The sequence below is a fragment of the Austrofundulus limnaeus genome, unplaced genomic scaffold (assembly GCF_001266775.1).
Source record: "Austrofundulus limnaeus strain Quisiro unplaced genomic scaffold, Austrofundulus_limnaeus-1.0 Scaffold763, whole genome shotgun sequence".
NCBI classification, from domain to species: Eukaryota; Metazoa; Chordata; class Actinopteri; order Cyprinodontiformes; family Rivulidae; genus Austrofundulus; species Austrofundulus limnaeus.
Genome location: NW_013953165.1, coordinates 31,699 through 44,065, shown reverse-complemented (window position 1 = coordinate 44,065; position 12,367 = coordinate 31,699). Strand labels below are relative to the sequence as shown.

Genomic DNA, 12,367 nt, shown 5'->3' with positions numbered 1-12,367 from the left:
TATATATATATACAGTATGTGCCCCGCTAAAAAGACATCTTGGCCACCCCCTGCAAAAAAGTCTAGCTCCACCCCTGCTAACAGGCTAACAAACACACAGGTGTTTGCCCAGCTTTCATAAGTGCAGATGATAAAGAACCAGCATTAAAAGACAGAGTGGAAGCTGCTCCATCTCTCCAGGCCACAGAGGATTGATGCAGTTTAATTGTGCGTAAAGAAGAGGACGACTGTAATGAGGCAGACGGCAGGCGAGTGGCAACAAGACCGAGTCAAACGAGCGTTAAAGTGAGACAGGTTTAAACAGGAAGAGATGAAGAGGATTCCTTATAAAGCCTAATAAATATTCAGAAACTGTGTGATGGAAATCTCTTGCACACAGGAAACCTTGATGGTTTTCTGACTTTTTACTTGGAGTGAAAAATAAAACCCTGCCCAGGGATGAAACCAACAAACGCCATCTGTAAGGAGGAAGGAGTTTAATCTGAACAAACGACTTGCTCGAGTCTAAAAGCACGAGGTAATCTCCATCGTTTGCATCTGCTCAGCTCATCACTCTGCAAAAATCGCATCATCTGCTTGAACAATGAGATTCAGTTTTCTCCCCTCACCGTTGCTGTTGATGCATTGGACCTGCGGCAGCTGCGTACCAGGACCGCACGGCCTGCCGTCATCAGGAATACATTTATCCAGACCCAGCAGCTGCCAGTTGTAACAACTGGGCTCATCACACGGCATCGCCTCCACCAGGTGCGGGCAGTTCCCCGGGCCTCCCGTCGGCTCGTTGGTGATCCGTCGCTTCCGCAGTTTGAAACCTGGAATTCATCAAAAAAGAAAGTAAAGACATTCATCTTCAGTCACATCCTTCATTTTCTGTCTGACAGACAGCTGCAGGTAGTAACCAGAAAATTATTTCTCACGATTTGATCTTGAACTACTTTTTTATCCCCACTCTAATGTAACAAGTAAATATTTTAACAAGATGACCCACTGCTCTGTTTTCTTTAAATCAATAAAAAGTAACACAAAGATAGGATAAAATACAAAAACCATGAGGTGGAAAAGGCAGGGGCGGAGCCAGAGGAGTGGTTGGGGTGMCAAGTGCACCCGACACCTGATTGGCCACCCCAGGTGCCACGCCCATGTGATATTTTAAAGATGGGCAGTTAGAACAGAAAACGAGTAAAAAACATATCGGTGTGAAGAAAAAAAGAATAATACCAAATTTCAGCTCATTATTTTTTAAATTACTGAGTCGTACCTATTTCAAATTTGCATTCGTGGTCATCTTGAATTTTGTATTTTAATTCAGATTTTGTTTCTCAGCTACTGCTACACAAATGTTCTGCTGTGTACGCTTACAAAATGGCTGAATTACAGCCCTTTGTAAAATTAGCAATAGCATTATTAGCAGTAGGCATGTGCTTGGGATCATTCTTAGCTGCCCCACAACAGARGTCAGTTGAATTATAYCCATTTAAAGTTAAATGTGGTGGCCATCTTGAATTTTTGATTAGCATTTAGAATTTAGTAAAGATTGTTTTTGGCAAAATTTAAGCAAATTTTCTGCTTTGTTTGTCTAGAAATGGCTGAATCATAGCTCTTCGTAAAATTGACATTATGGTTATTAAATTGGGACTAGAATCGAGCATTAGCTACATTCCACATTTGAAATTAGCTGTGGCGGCCATCTTGAGTGCTTTTCTTTATTTTTTACATGCCCCACCCCAAAAAAACAAAACAAAACAAAACAAAAAAAAACTTGGCCCCCCCTTACAAAAAGTCTAGCTCCTCCCCTGGGAAACGTACCTTTCTTTCCAGTCTGATCATCACAGTTCTCAAAGATGCACGGACCCCAGGCCCCCCATGGGGACACCTCGCAGTCGATGGGACAGGGGATTTGGCAAAGCTGGGATCTGTTTGGGGTCGGACCCTTACACAGTTTATTTTCCACTGGGCGGGAAGCTGCGCATATTAACAGAAAGAAACAGAAAATGAGTAACAGGAAAGAAAAAAATAGATTAAGATGTTTTAAACAGGTGCAAACATGCTTATTTCTGGCATTAAAATCTCTCTACAGAGAGCAGATTTAAACTATGAGGAGTAACAATAGAAAACATGTCTGTAAGGTAGACTCTATCAAGCCTTTGTTTGGTTTATCCCCTCCCTGTTAGCATGTCAAGATGATAAATTAGCAAAGATTATCTCGTGCAGCACCTTGATAGCAACGTAAAACATGGAGCTCTGCCTCCCAGCTCTCAGCGGACAGGAAGAGAGGATAGAATCCTCACGATGAAAACATCCTGGCTCATGTTTGTTCCTGCAGGTTTTATTTGGCTTCTATTTCTCCTCATYGCGTCATGTTGAATTAAGGAAGTTTTGCCACTTGATGCATCTGGTAARACACAACTGAACTGCTCATAAACTTCTGTGAAAACAGATATATCTGCATGCAAAACATAAAAACCGTGAGAAGATCTTTAAAAATCAGCAATTTATGCTACATTTTAGCAWTTTTTTCCTTTTTTCTGCTATTCAGCCTCTTCTGCTCCTCAGTTATTCTATGGATTWAAAATTTTATTCACATCTATTGGCTTTTTCTGCTAATTTAAGCTTATTATGCTTCTTACACCTGTTTTCTGATTTTTTGTGCTTTTTTCAGCTAAACCCACCTTTTGTGATAATWTCAGCTTTTACTGCTTAATTCAGAAAATATGCTCTTTCTGATTTGTTGAGCTAGATTCAGCCTTTTCAGCTACTTTTCTGCTCATTTCAGCTTTTAGGCTATTTTACAACAAATATTTTTTGTTCGTCCTTTTTTTCTTTATAGATAAGCATTCTGCATTTTTGCAAAAAGTGTAAATTCTTRAACTTTTATATTTATTATTTGCACCCGTGTAGTGCTGGGCGGTATACCGTTTTGTACCGAAAACCGGTTTTTATTTTTGTTATGATATGACTTTTCTGAATACCGGTATAGACTGAACATGTGCGGAACGTTTCCTCGCAGCACCGCTAAGCACATTAGCATGCTAACGTTATTGTTGGAACAACTGGCTAGGGGTGGTGCGTTTCTGCCGCTTATATGGTCTGACGTAAAAAATAAGCATCCCGTTTTCACCATCGCTGAATAGTAAACAACTCTTCAGTGACGTGCACAATTAGATTTAACGAGCTACGTTATAACGGAGACGTTAATGCATTGAGACTCTAGCGTGCTTCTATTGTGAAAAGCCCGGGGGGAAGTAGTTTTGTAGTGTAGCGAAGTTGACTGGTGTGCAAATTGATTCGTTCTTTTAAGTTTTATTAACGTGTAACGATAGAAAAGATAATGATTTTTTTTCTCAACCCTTCACGATCGGACCTAAATGCATGATTACTYTCTACAACCAGGCAAAGAAGAAAAGATGTACAAGAGGAGGAAAACAGCGATACAGAGATACAGTAAAAGAAAAAAGTCAATAAGCAAAGTTTGTACATTTTATTATCAGCTGAGCTGTGAGGAAAAAAATACCATCAAATACCATGAAACCGGTGTAATTGTTGAAAATACCGTGATATAAAATTTGGGTCATACCGCCCAGCCCTACACCCATCTGTCTAAATGTTATTTAATGTTCCAGGTTAGATTCTTTGTTAGGATTAAAGAGTGAAACTTTAGCAACGCTGCAGCTGATTCAGCTTTAATGAAAAGACTTGTAAAGAAACCAGCATGTGCTTTCAARGCCACATTTAAAGGTCACAAATTGTCAAATCTTTTACTTCATGTTGAACCAAATACATGTGAAAAAAAACTACTACATTTAATTTATTAAGAAAGGGACAAGAAACATTTTTCCTCTGAACATTTTTTGCTTTGACATTAAAAACATTTAAAAATAATAAAATTGATGATTTAGTTTTTGCTTGAAGGTATTTACGTCTAGATTTGTTAGATTTGATCTCATTTCTCACTGAGCTGTAGCAGTTTGAGTTTCCCGCTAAAATCGGAGCGTTTGTGAGCCGTGAGGACACATTTTGAGTGAACAATTTTTGAAAATGAAACYGTTACTTTTTTATTAGTTTCTTGCAAAACTGTATTTTAGGCCATGCATACTATTTTAAAACTTAAATCAAATTATTTATCAGACGTTTTCAGATTTTTCAACCTCCAACCCACAAAAACCCTTACAGTTGTTGGTTTTCAAGCTTTTTAGTTTCRGGTTCACAAAATAACAGTTGCACAAACTTGTGACCTCAGATGCTATTTATTATTATAATTATTGCATTTTTTGTCAATAATTATGATGAAAATATTTTATTAGCTATTTATTTGACTATAAATTGATGTACAAATGGGTCCCGACCCCAATTTAGGGAACCAAAAGATGTAAACATTACAATAAAATCAAACAAACAATGTTATTATTACAAAATAAAACCACAATCATTTTTTTGTTTACTWAAAAATAGATGTTTTTTGGATGTTTTGTGTCCCATGCAGCGGACCRGACGCACTTTAAGAACCGCTGCAGTTATTTAAAAATAAAGTTCTATAAAACACAAAGCCCATCTGTCTTTGATTTGTTAAATAAACCGAGAGAAGCGGGTAAATGAACACGTTTATTAATAAAATGTTAGCTGGAAGTCTTGTTTTGCATTTTAATAAAGAATATATTATTAAGTGTTTTTATTTCCTCCTATAATCACATCTGCTTGAGAAGAAGTGCCCGTAATGAATTCACAACATCACATTTAATCAGAACCTGTTTGTGTGACGAGACTTTTTTTAATTATAAACTGCTGGGGAAAAACAAAAGCCTGATCTGGCACCATCTGTTGTGGAAGCAGGAACATCATGTTTTAGCTTCAGAAGGAAATCTAACTCTTGTAAAACTAACTTRGAGGCGTCAGATGTTGCATAATAAATAAAGACTGATTCAGATTGTGGGGGCTCGTTTCCCCTCAGAATCTGAGGCGTTGATCTCTCTTCAAACAGATTTATTTTACACCTCTGCTCTAAAGAACTCATACAATACATGTTCTGTACAAGTTAAACCTGAGGCTCTTCATTTCCATTATTTCATCTGTTCCTGCAGCACATCTGAGAGTTTAAAAATCTCACAAGGTCAGGAGAGGCGWATCACAAGTCCCCGAAAACTGGCGACAAGGTTTGAAATGCAAAACGTTGAATTCCCTGTAACGCAGCAGCTGAAAGTCAAATACTAAGTTTGTTGATCTGCTGTTAATGCGTGAGCTACAGGGAGGCTTCACTCGTTACTTTGTGTTTATGAATATTAAACTGAGGACCAACACAACTCAAGACTCCATCTGATGAAGAGAAAAAGAAAAATCTGTAAATTCTCAGAGTCCATTTGTAGTTCGTTCTCCAGRGAGCTCAATTCTTTTCTACAAAACTGACAACGGAGGAAGGAACTCCCAGATGTGAGAGCAGCTCGGTCCACAGAGGTAAAAAAAAGAAAAAAGTCTTGTGTCTCACTTTCTTCTGTTTTGGAACAAAGTTTTTCTCACAGAAAACCAGAAGTTTGTWGTAATAATGCTCAGCGCTGTTTTTGATTTGGCAACAGCTCTAAACGCTGAAGCCAAATGTTTGCAGCACTCTGAGTGGTTCCAGATACAAAAACAGCTGCTGTGAAAATCAATATCTGAATCATTTCTTGAAGGTTTTTATTTTGTGAAAYGCTGTTATGTTCGAAACGGGGAAAGGAAAGAACGACTGTAAAGATGAACAGATGGAGGAGAACTACTTGGGTTGGTTTGGGTTTCCTGAGCTCAATAAAAGCCAACATGGACAGTAAACTCTGTTTGCAGTTATTACCTGTCTTACTGCCCTGACAGATTATTTCATTTAATCTGAGATGACTCAGACTATAATCTAGTAGTTTAATGGCTAATTTCTGCTGTGTTCTCATAGAAACACCTGACAGCTCCAGGATTTAGTGTCTCTTTCCTGTCAGGGACAAGCAGGGAGTTTAAAATATATAAAGTTTAGATCTCATTTATTCTCCTCCATGCTCATTCATTGGATCGGTGAAAACAAAAGGTCCATAAAGATCCAGGATTAACCTGTCTACAACTAAAGCCTCGGTGTCTTTAGAGGGTTGTTTTAAGGAAAGGGACTTGGGAGTAAATTTTAATTCACCATAAGTCTTCATCCTGCCCGTGAGGACACAGCGTTTAATAGTTGAAGAAACAGAATAATTACAGATGAATTTAAGGAGCGTTTTTGCCCAAAATGTTTGACCCTATATTCTGTCCTCTCTAAAGTCGGGTTCACACCAAACTCATTTTGAGCAGCAAAAATGCYCCCAACGCCTCAAGRTGGACACACTACGTTCAGACCGGGGACAGACTAGATGCTCATCTGAAGAGGGAGGAGAGTGTTGGTTTTTTTTCTGGTCTGTCTTTAATGACGAGTGAAATAAAGATAAAATAAAGAAAATGGCTTTGCTTTATTTACTAAGAGCAAACGAACYTTACGCACAGCAGATAATTAACTCACCAGATGATTTAGAGGCGGTCTGTTCGGTTGGTTTRGCCACTCCAGGAACTGCGAGCTGACAAACTATTTTTTGTCCCGAGCCCACGCGGTCAGTTTAACAAGCTACTGACCTGCATCGGTGCTGATATCTCCAGCCAGAACACCAACTACAGACGGTCYATTTCAGCTAAAGAYCMCATGTCCATCTGTTTCAGGTTAGTGGGCAACATTCAGGAAACTGTCATGTGGAAAAATGAACCTCCCTGATTGGCTGACGCGGAGCGTCGAGCAGCAAATGTTAAATTTTTTGAACTCGAGCGTCGGCTGCTTTGGATGCGCCGCATGCACGGAAAACGCTCTACCGSACCTACRGCTTCCTTGTGCGCCGCGCTAAACTGGCTAAATGTGCRGTGCTGTCAAAAGAAGTTGTTCTGTCTAATTAAAGTGTAGCTCAGTTTTAAATTTTTTGACTCAATCTGCTGGCTTTTTGAGCTACACTCAAAAAAAAAGATCGTTGGATTTACTTTACCAAACCACTCAACTGAGATAAGTGTTAAACAACTTTTACGTTTATTTTTTTTAAAGAAAACGTGAAAGTTGATTTACATTTAACTCAGTTTTTTGAGTGGAAATTGTTGACATAATTTGGTAAAGTAAACCCAACAATCTGTTTTCTGACTTTTTAGTGTACTGTGTGAGAAGTCACAATAAGAAATGAACTGAGCAGAGGTTTATTAAATACATGAAAAAATAAAAATACCTCAACAAAAATGACTTGGGTAAAAACTAATTTCACAAATAAGTAAAAGTCATAAAACTGCTCACAATAATCAGGAAAAGTAAAAGTAGTAAAAGTTTTAGAAAACTTATAAACATTTTCTGTCTAAATTACGAATGAAAGTTATATTTGATCATTTTGCTAGCATTACAATATGTACATGCCTAAAAGAGGCTTCTAGTTAATTTTTTTAATTCCACCATCAAGTAGATGTTTTTAAAATTTTCATAAATTGTCTAAACTTTCATGTGACAGGACCTTAAGAAATGTTGTTTTGAGTTTACTTAACTTATGTCAACTGGTTCCACTAAAACGATTTACTTTGATTTAGTGGAACCAGTTGACATAAGTCTTTTCTTTTGAGTGCATAACTCCTTTCATGATGAGCTCTGTTCGTATTTAAAAGTGTAACGAGGTGGTAAAGTTCAAAGCAAKGAAGTAAAAGTATCATTTTTGTGTTTAAATGTAACACAATAAAAGTTAAAGCTACAATTTAAAGAAAAATATATGGTCAAATTACAGAACTGCCAAACAGATTACTGAAGTACTATATTATTAATTAATGTACTTTGTTATTATACACATCCGGAARTGACTATAAATAGATTTTAATCTAGACTGAACTGGATTTATAGACTGACTGTTTTGTTGTTTTTGTACAGATGACATAAAGAGAACTGAAAGTTAAAAAAGAGAATATAAAAAGGATCAAACAGGAGTGAAATAAGGGCAGAGAGGAGAAACGAGGGCACAGCAAACAGGATGAGACAGGAGGAGTAATCGCTGATCAGTGGTGGAGGTGAAGTGAGCAGAGCTGGAGGAAATTAGAGGACAAAAGACAAGTGGGAGGAAGAAGGCAGCACAGGAGGCCGAGGGAAAGTAAAGCACCTCGGTAAGGAACAGGAAATGGGAGGCATTCATCAGGGGAGAGGCTAAAGCTTCGTATCAGCGTGACTAAGATCACCTACCTGTAATCTGGAAGGTGATGGAGAGGAGAGGGGGGACACTAGGCTTCTGCTGTCTTTGGGTCTGACCTGCTGCAATTACAGGGGAAATAGCTCTATTAGCTACGCACACAGCGAGGAGATGGAGGCACTATCAAACATGCAGACAGAGCCAAGTGAAGGGGGAACTGCAAACCGAAGACATGCAGAGACTAACAGCAGGAGCAGGAGAGCCGGGCCTCAGAACCCGGACCGCTTTACACTTAAATCTAATCACCTCTTTGGTCTCAGCGTCACAGCATGAAGTCGGGTTTATTTGTTCTGCTGCTGTCAAACCAGACTCAGTTTCAGTTAACAGGAGTTCAGCCTTTCCCTAAATCTTTTCATCTGCTCCATTTTCAAGCGTTAGTTGGATATTTTTAAACTTGGCATATTTTACACAATCAAAAAAAAAAAAAAAACAGATGCTTCTAAAGCTTTTTTTTTTTAAATGATGAAGCAGAGCCAGACGTGACTGTGCTCGGCTTCCTGGGGTCTTGTCATCACGCTGCCAGGTTTTGATACCGCTGTGTCGTCTGCAGAACCTGCCTTTTGATGCAGACCACACAGGTTTCTGACAACTTCTAAAAACCCCTGGAGATGCAGCAGGAAAGTGCATGTCGGAAAGCTGCTTTTAGTGAGAAAGTGTAAGGTCTGCATTTGTCACCTTCTTGAGAGTTACAAAGATCACTTCTATTTAGCCAAACAGAGAAAAAAAAAGCCTTTTCAAGTTGTATCGTCTACAAATTTTACATGGATTTTGTTTTTGTCTATGTCAATTTATTTATATAGCACATACATCAAAAGTTTAGCCCAGACCTTTTAGAACTTGCTAAATAAACAGAAAAGTAGTTTTCTGTTCATTTAGGGGAATGCTCCTCTGACTTGTGGAGTCCATCAAGGCTCTATTTGTGGTCCTCTAAGCAGTAAAATCTTAAATTCAATCCTAAAGTAAACTGGAAGCCGGAGACACATGTTCATGTTTTTAGTAACAAAAGACAAGCTGCTGCATTCTGGACAGCATTTAAGCAACGCAGTGATGATTTATCTAAACCAACATACAGAGTGTTAAAATAAATAACTCAGGAGTGGATTTATAGTCTGAATTAAAAACCTGTTAAACTTAAATGTCAGCAAACAGTGAAAAGGAATCAATGGACTCCAGAGGCAACATGTAAAGATTAAATGGTAGAGGACCAACTATAAAGCCTTGAGGGACTCCACAAGTCGGGGAGGCATTCCAGAAGCACTCCTATTTGTCAGGTAAGACATAAACCAGAATAAAACTCTGATGGTTTGATGTTATGGTTCACGTATCAAAGGCAATAGAAGGATTTCAAAAGCACTAAAAACAGCAGAGCTTCCTGAATCAACAGTTAATTAAAAACTCTTAAAATGACCCCACCCCCTCAATAACTTTCTACATAAGGCAAAGCATCATGATGACTTAATAATTATGATCCTTACACAAACAAAGGTTTGGTGGCTTTATGCTTTGTTGCAACATTTATTTCATGTTTTAGCCTTTTTTAAATAACCCAAAGTCATAAAACAAATAAATAAATGCAGAATAACTTCTTTTTTATCTTCAGACATGAATGTCTCCCACTGTGATTTTGGTCCTACATGAGTTCAAATTTTAAAAAGCTGCTTTTGATATATTCTGTTCATAAACTTTTAAAGGAATTGACAATTTGGATTTGAAGAATTTATCACAAGAAACATCTGTTATTCTCCCTCAAATAATCTTTTAAGCCTTCCTTCTTTAAGACTCGCCTACAGCCTTCTCCAATTTTCCTCATATTTGTGGAAATTATGATCTGATCAACAGCCAGGATGGAAAAAGCAAAAAGGTTAATTTTAAGATGCTTCTGCAGCCATCAGGAAAAATGCCCTCTAAATGGAAGATTTATTTATGAATAAACAAACAAAAAGGTAAAGGAACGGTTTAGATTTATATTGTTACAAGCTGGTTTTATTCATGAGCATGAATTTTTAAACACTGACTGGACAAGACTGTAAAGTCTTAATTAAACAAGCCTGTTGTAATCTGTTGGTGTGGGTAAATGAAAGTGTTACAAATTGACCATTTTTTCTCAACAAAATGTGACTTTAATTTATTAAAAATTATTTAAATGGTCTTGTAGGAATCAGGATTCCATCTGCTCCATTACACCCAAACCCAAAGTTATGGAGCTTCAGCTGAATAAGTGCTGGGTTCAACACTGATCTGAGGTCAGATCGAAGCTACTTCAATGTAAAGATTAGGGTTAAGATTCAGGAAGTGGTAAGCTGATTTTAAATCCCAGCCTGAGGGGTTTCTTCCGCCCTTTTGCATCATGCTTTTAATGTGTGAGACGGGCGAGGAGGAGAGCGCTGGTAGCGGCGGCAGCACCGTTCCCTCAGCCGCTGTCTGCCTCGCTGTTATTCTGCCAGATTACCCCCTGATGGAGAAAAAAATCCTGCGCCAAGACGATAAGAACTCCGTCCACGTGCATGCTCGTACAAACTCACACACGACTCTCTTTTTTGGTGCAGCCATGGAGCCCTTTCCTCTACATGCTTGTATGTATGAATCTTTAACAGGTTTTTAAATGAGCTCCTCACATGGAGGAGCTTCTCTTTCAGGTTTTTTTTCTTATTTCCTCTTTAGTTTAAGCTCTTCATCTTGAAAGAGCAAAAACAAACAAAACATAAATTTTCATAAAATATACATTATTTCCGTACTTCATACAGGATTATTTGTGTCAGCATCAATTGAAGGATCTAATCTTTGCTACCAGCCTCATTATTCTTTAATTAGAACTGATACAAAAACCAATGCAGCTCAGATCAATCTGACTTGTAATAAACAATCCCGATTCGCTGCTAGTTCTTTCTTCATTTGTTATAAACTAAATCAATGTCTTTGCAAAACCAGAGTAATTAAATAAGCATCAAAAAACATTTGAGGCGGCAATTTGTAGCAATTGTTTTAATTGAATAAATACAAACTTTGCTGCATCTATCGCTATTAACTGCAACACAACAATCACTGAAGTGCCTTCAGAAGATTACAATGTTTTGATGTTAAATAATTATTAAGCAATGATGACAGCGATGCATCACTTCTGTACTGCATCATATTAAATCTCACTGTAACATGTTTCACATGTTGCAACCTACCAGTTATGAGATAACTCCCCTAATCACTCCACCACAGCCACCCCAGTAAGTAGTAAGAAAGTAGTAGGTACGAAAGTAATAAATACTAAGTAGTAAGTATGAAAGTAAGTAGTAAGTAAGTAGTCTGTAAGTAAATAGTATGTACGTAGTAAGAAGTAAGTAGTAAATAGTAAACATTTTGTAAATAGTAAGTAAGAAATAGTAAGAAGTAAGTAGTAAATAGTAAACATTTTGTAAGTAGTAAGTAAGAAATAGTAAGAAGTAAGTAGTAAATAGTAAACATTTTGTAAATAGTAAGTAAAAAATAGTAAGAAGTAAGTAAGTAGTAAATAGTAAATATTATAGAAGTTGTAGGTAGTAAGAGGTAAGTGAGTAGTTAATAGTAAACATTATAGAAGTAGTAGATAGTAATAAATAAGTAGTAAATAGTAAACATTACAGTAGTAGTAGATAGTAAGAAGTAAGTAGTAAAGAGTAAACATTATGTAAGTAATACGTAAAAAATAGTAAGAAGTAAAGGCTCCCACATACTCGGACGTACTGTGTGTGGTCCGTGAGCCGTGCGGACTCCGTGCATGTTGTCCGCAGATGTTTGAAACTTCATACTTGAGCGTACTGACCGCCGGAAAAATTCTTTAATTCCTCTCAATTTCAGTCATGATGTCAAAGACGAGGAGGAAGAGACAGTTTGAATTTTAGCTTTAAAACAACAAATGAAAAAGAAAAGAACTACTTTACTCAGGATCTGAGCGATTTCCTCCAACAAATTTGTGGCTCGCTGAAAGTCCTTATATTCCTTCATTGACGTATCTTAAAGTTTTCTAATCTCCTCCATGAGACGCTTTTTGGATTTTGAATGCATTTTATCCACAAATGACACCAATTCTCAACTTTATCAGCTTGGTGTTGCATCTAAAACAGTACTCACTCGGTAGTTTTTTGTGCAACACCGCAGACATAAAA

The 12,367-nt window shown here is 37.5% G+C and overlaps 1 protein-coding gene across 1 annotated transcript in view; it reads right to left on the bottom strand.

The window, feature by feature from the left end:
• Positions 1-12,367, bottom strand: part of LOC106532396 (thrombospondin type-1 domain-containing protein 7A) — a gene marked incomplete at its 3' end in the record, with an annotated part of 66,291 nt that overhangs the window by 27,296 nt on the left and 26,628 nt on the right. The window contains 3 exon segments of the mRNA XM_014028436.1: positions 609-812; positions 1,807-1,962; positions 8,225-8,293. Of these exon segments, the coding sequence (XP_013883890.1) occupies positions 609-812; positions 1,807-1,962; positions 8,225-8,293 (429 nt within the window).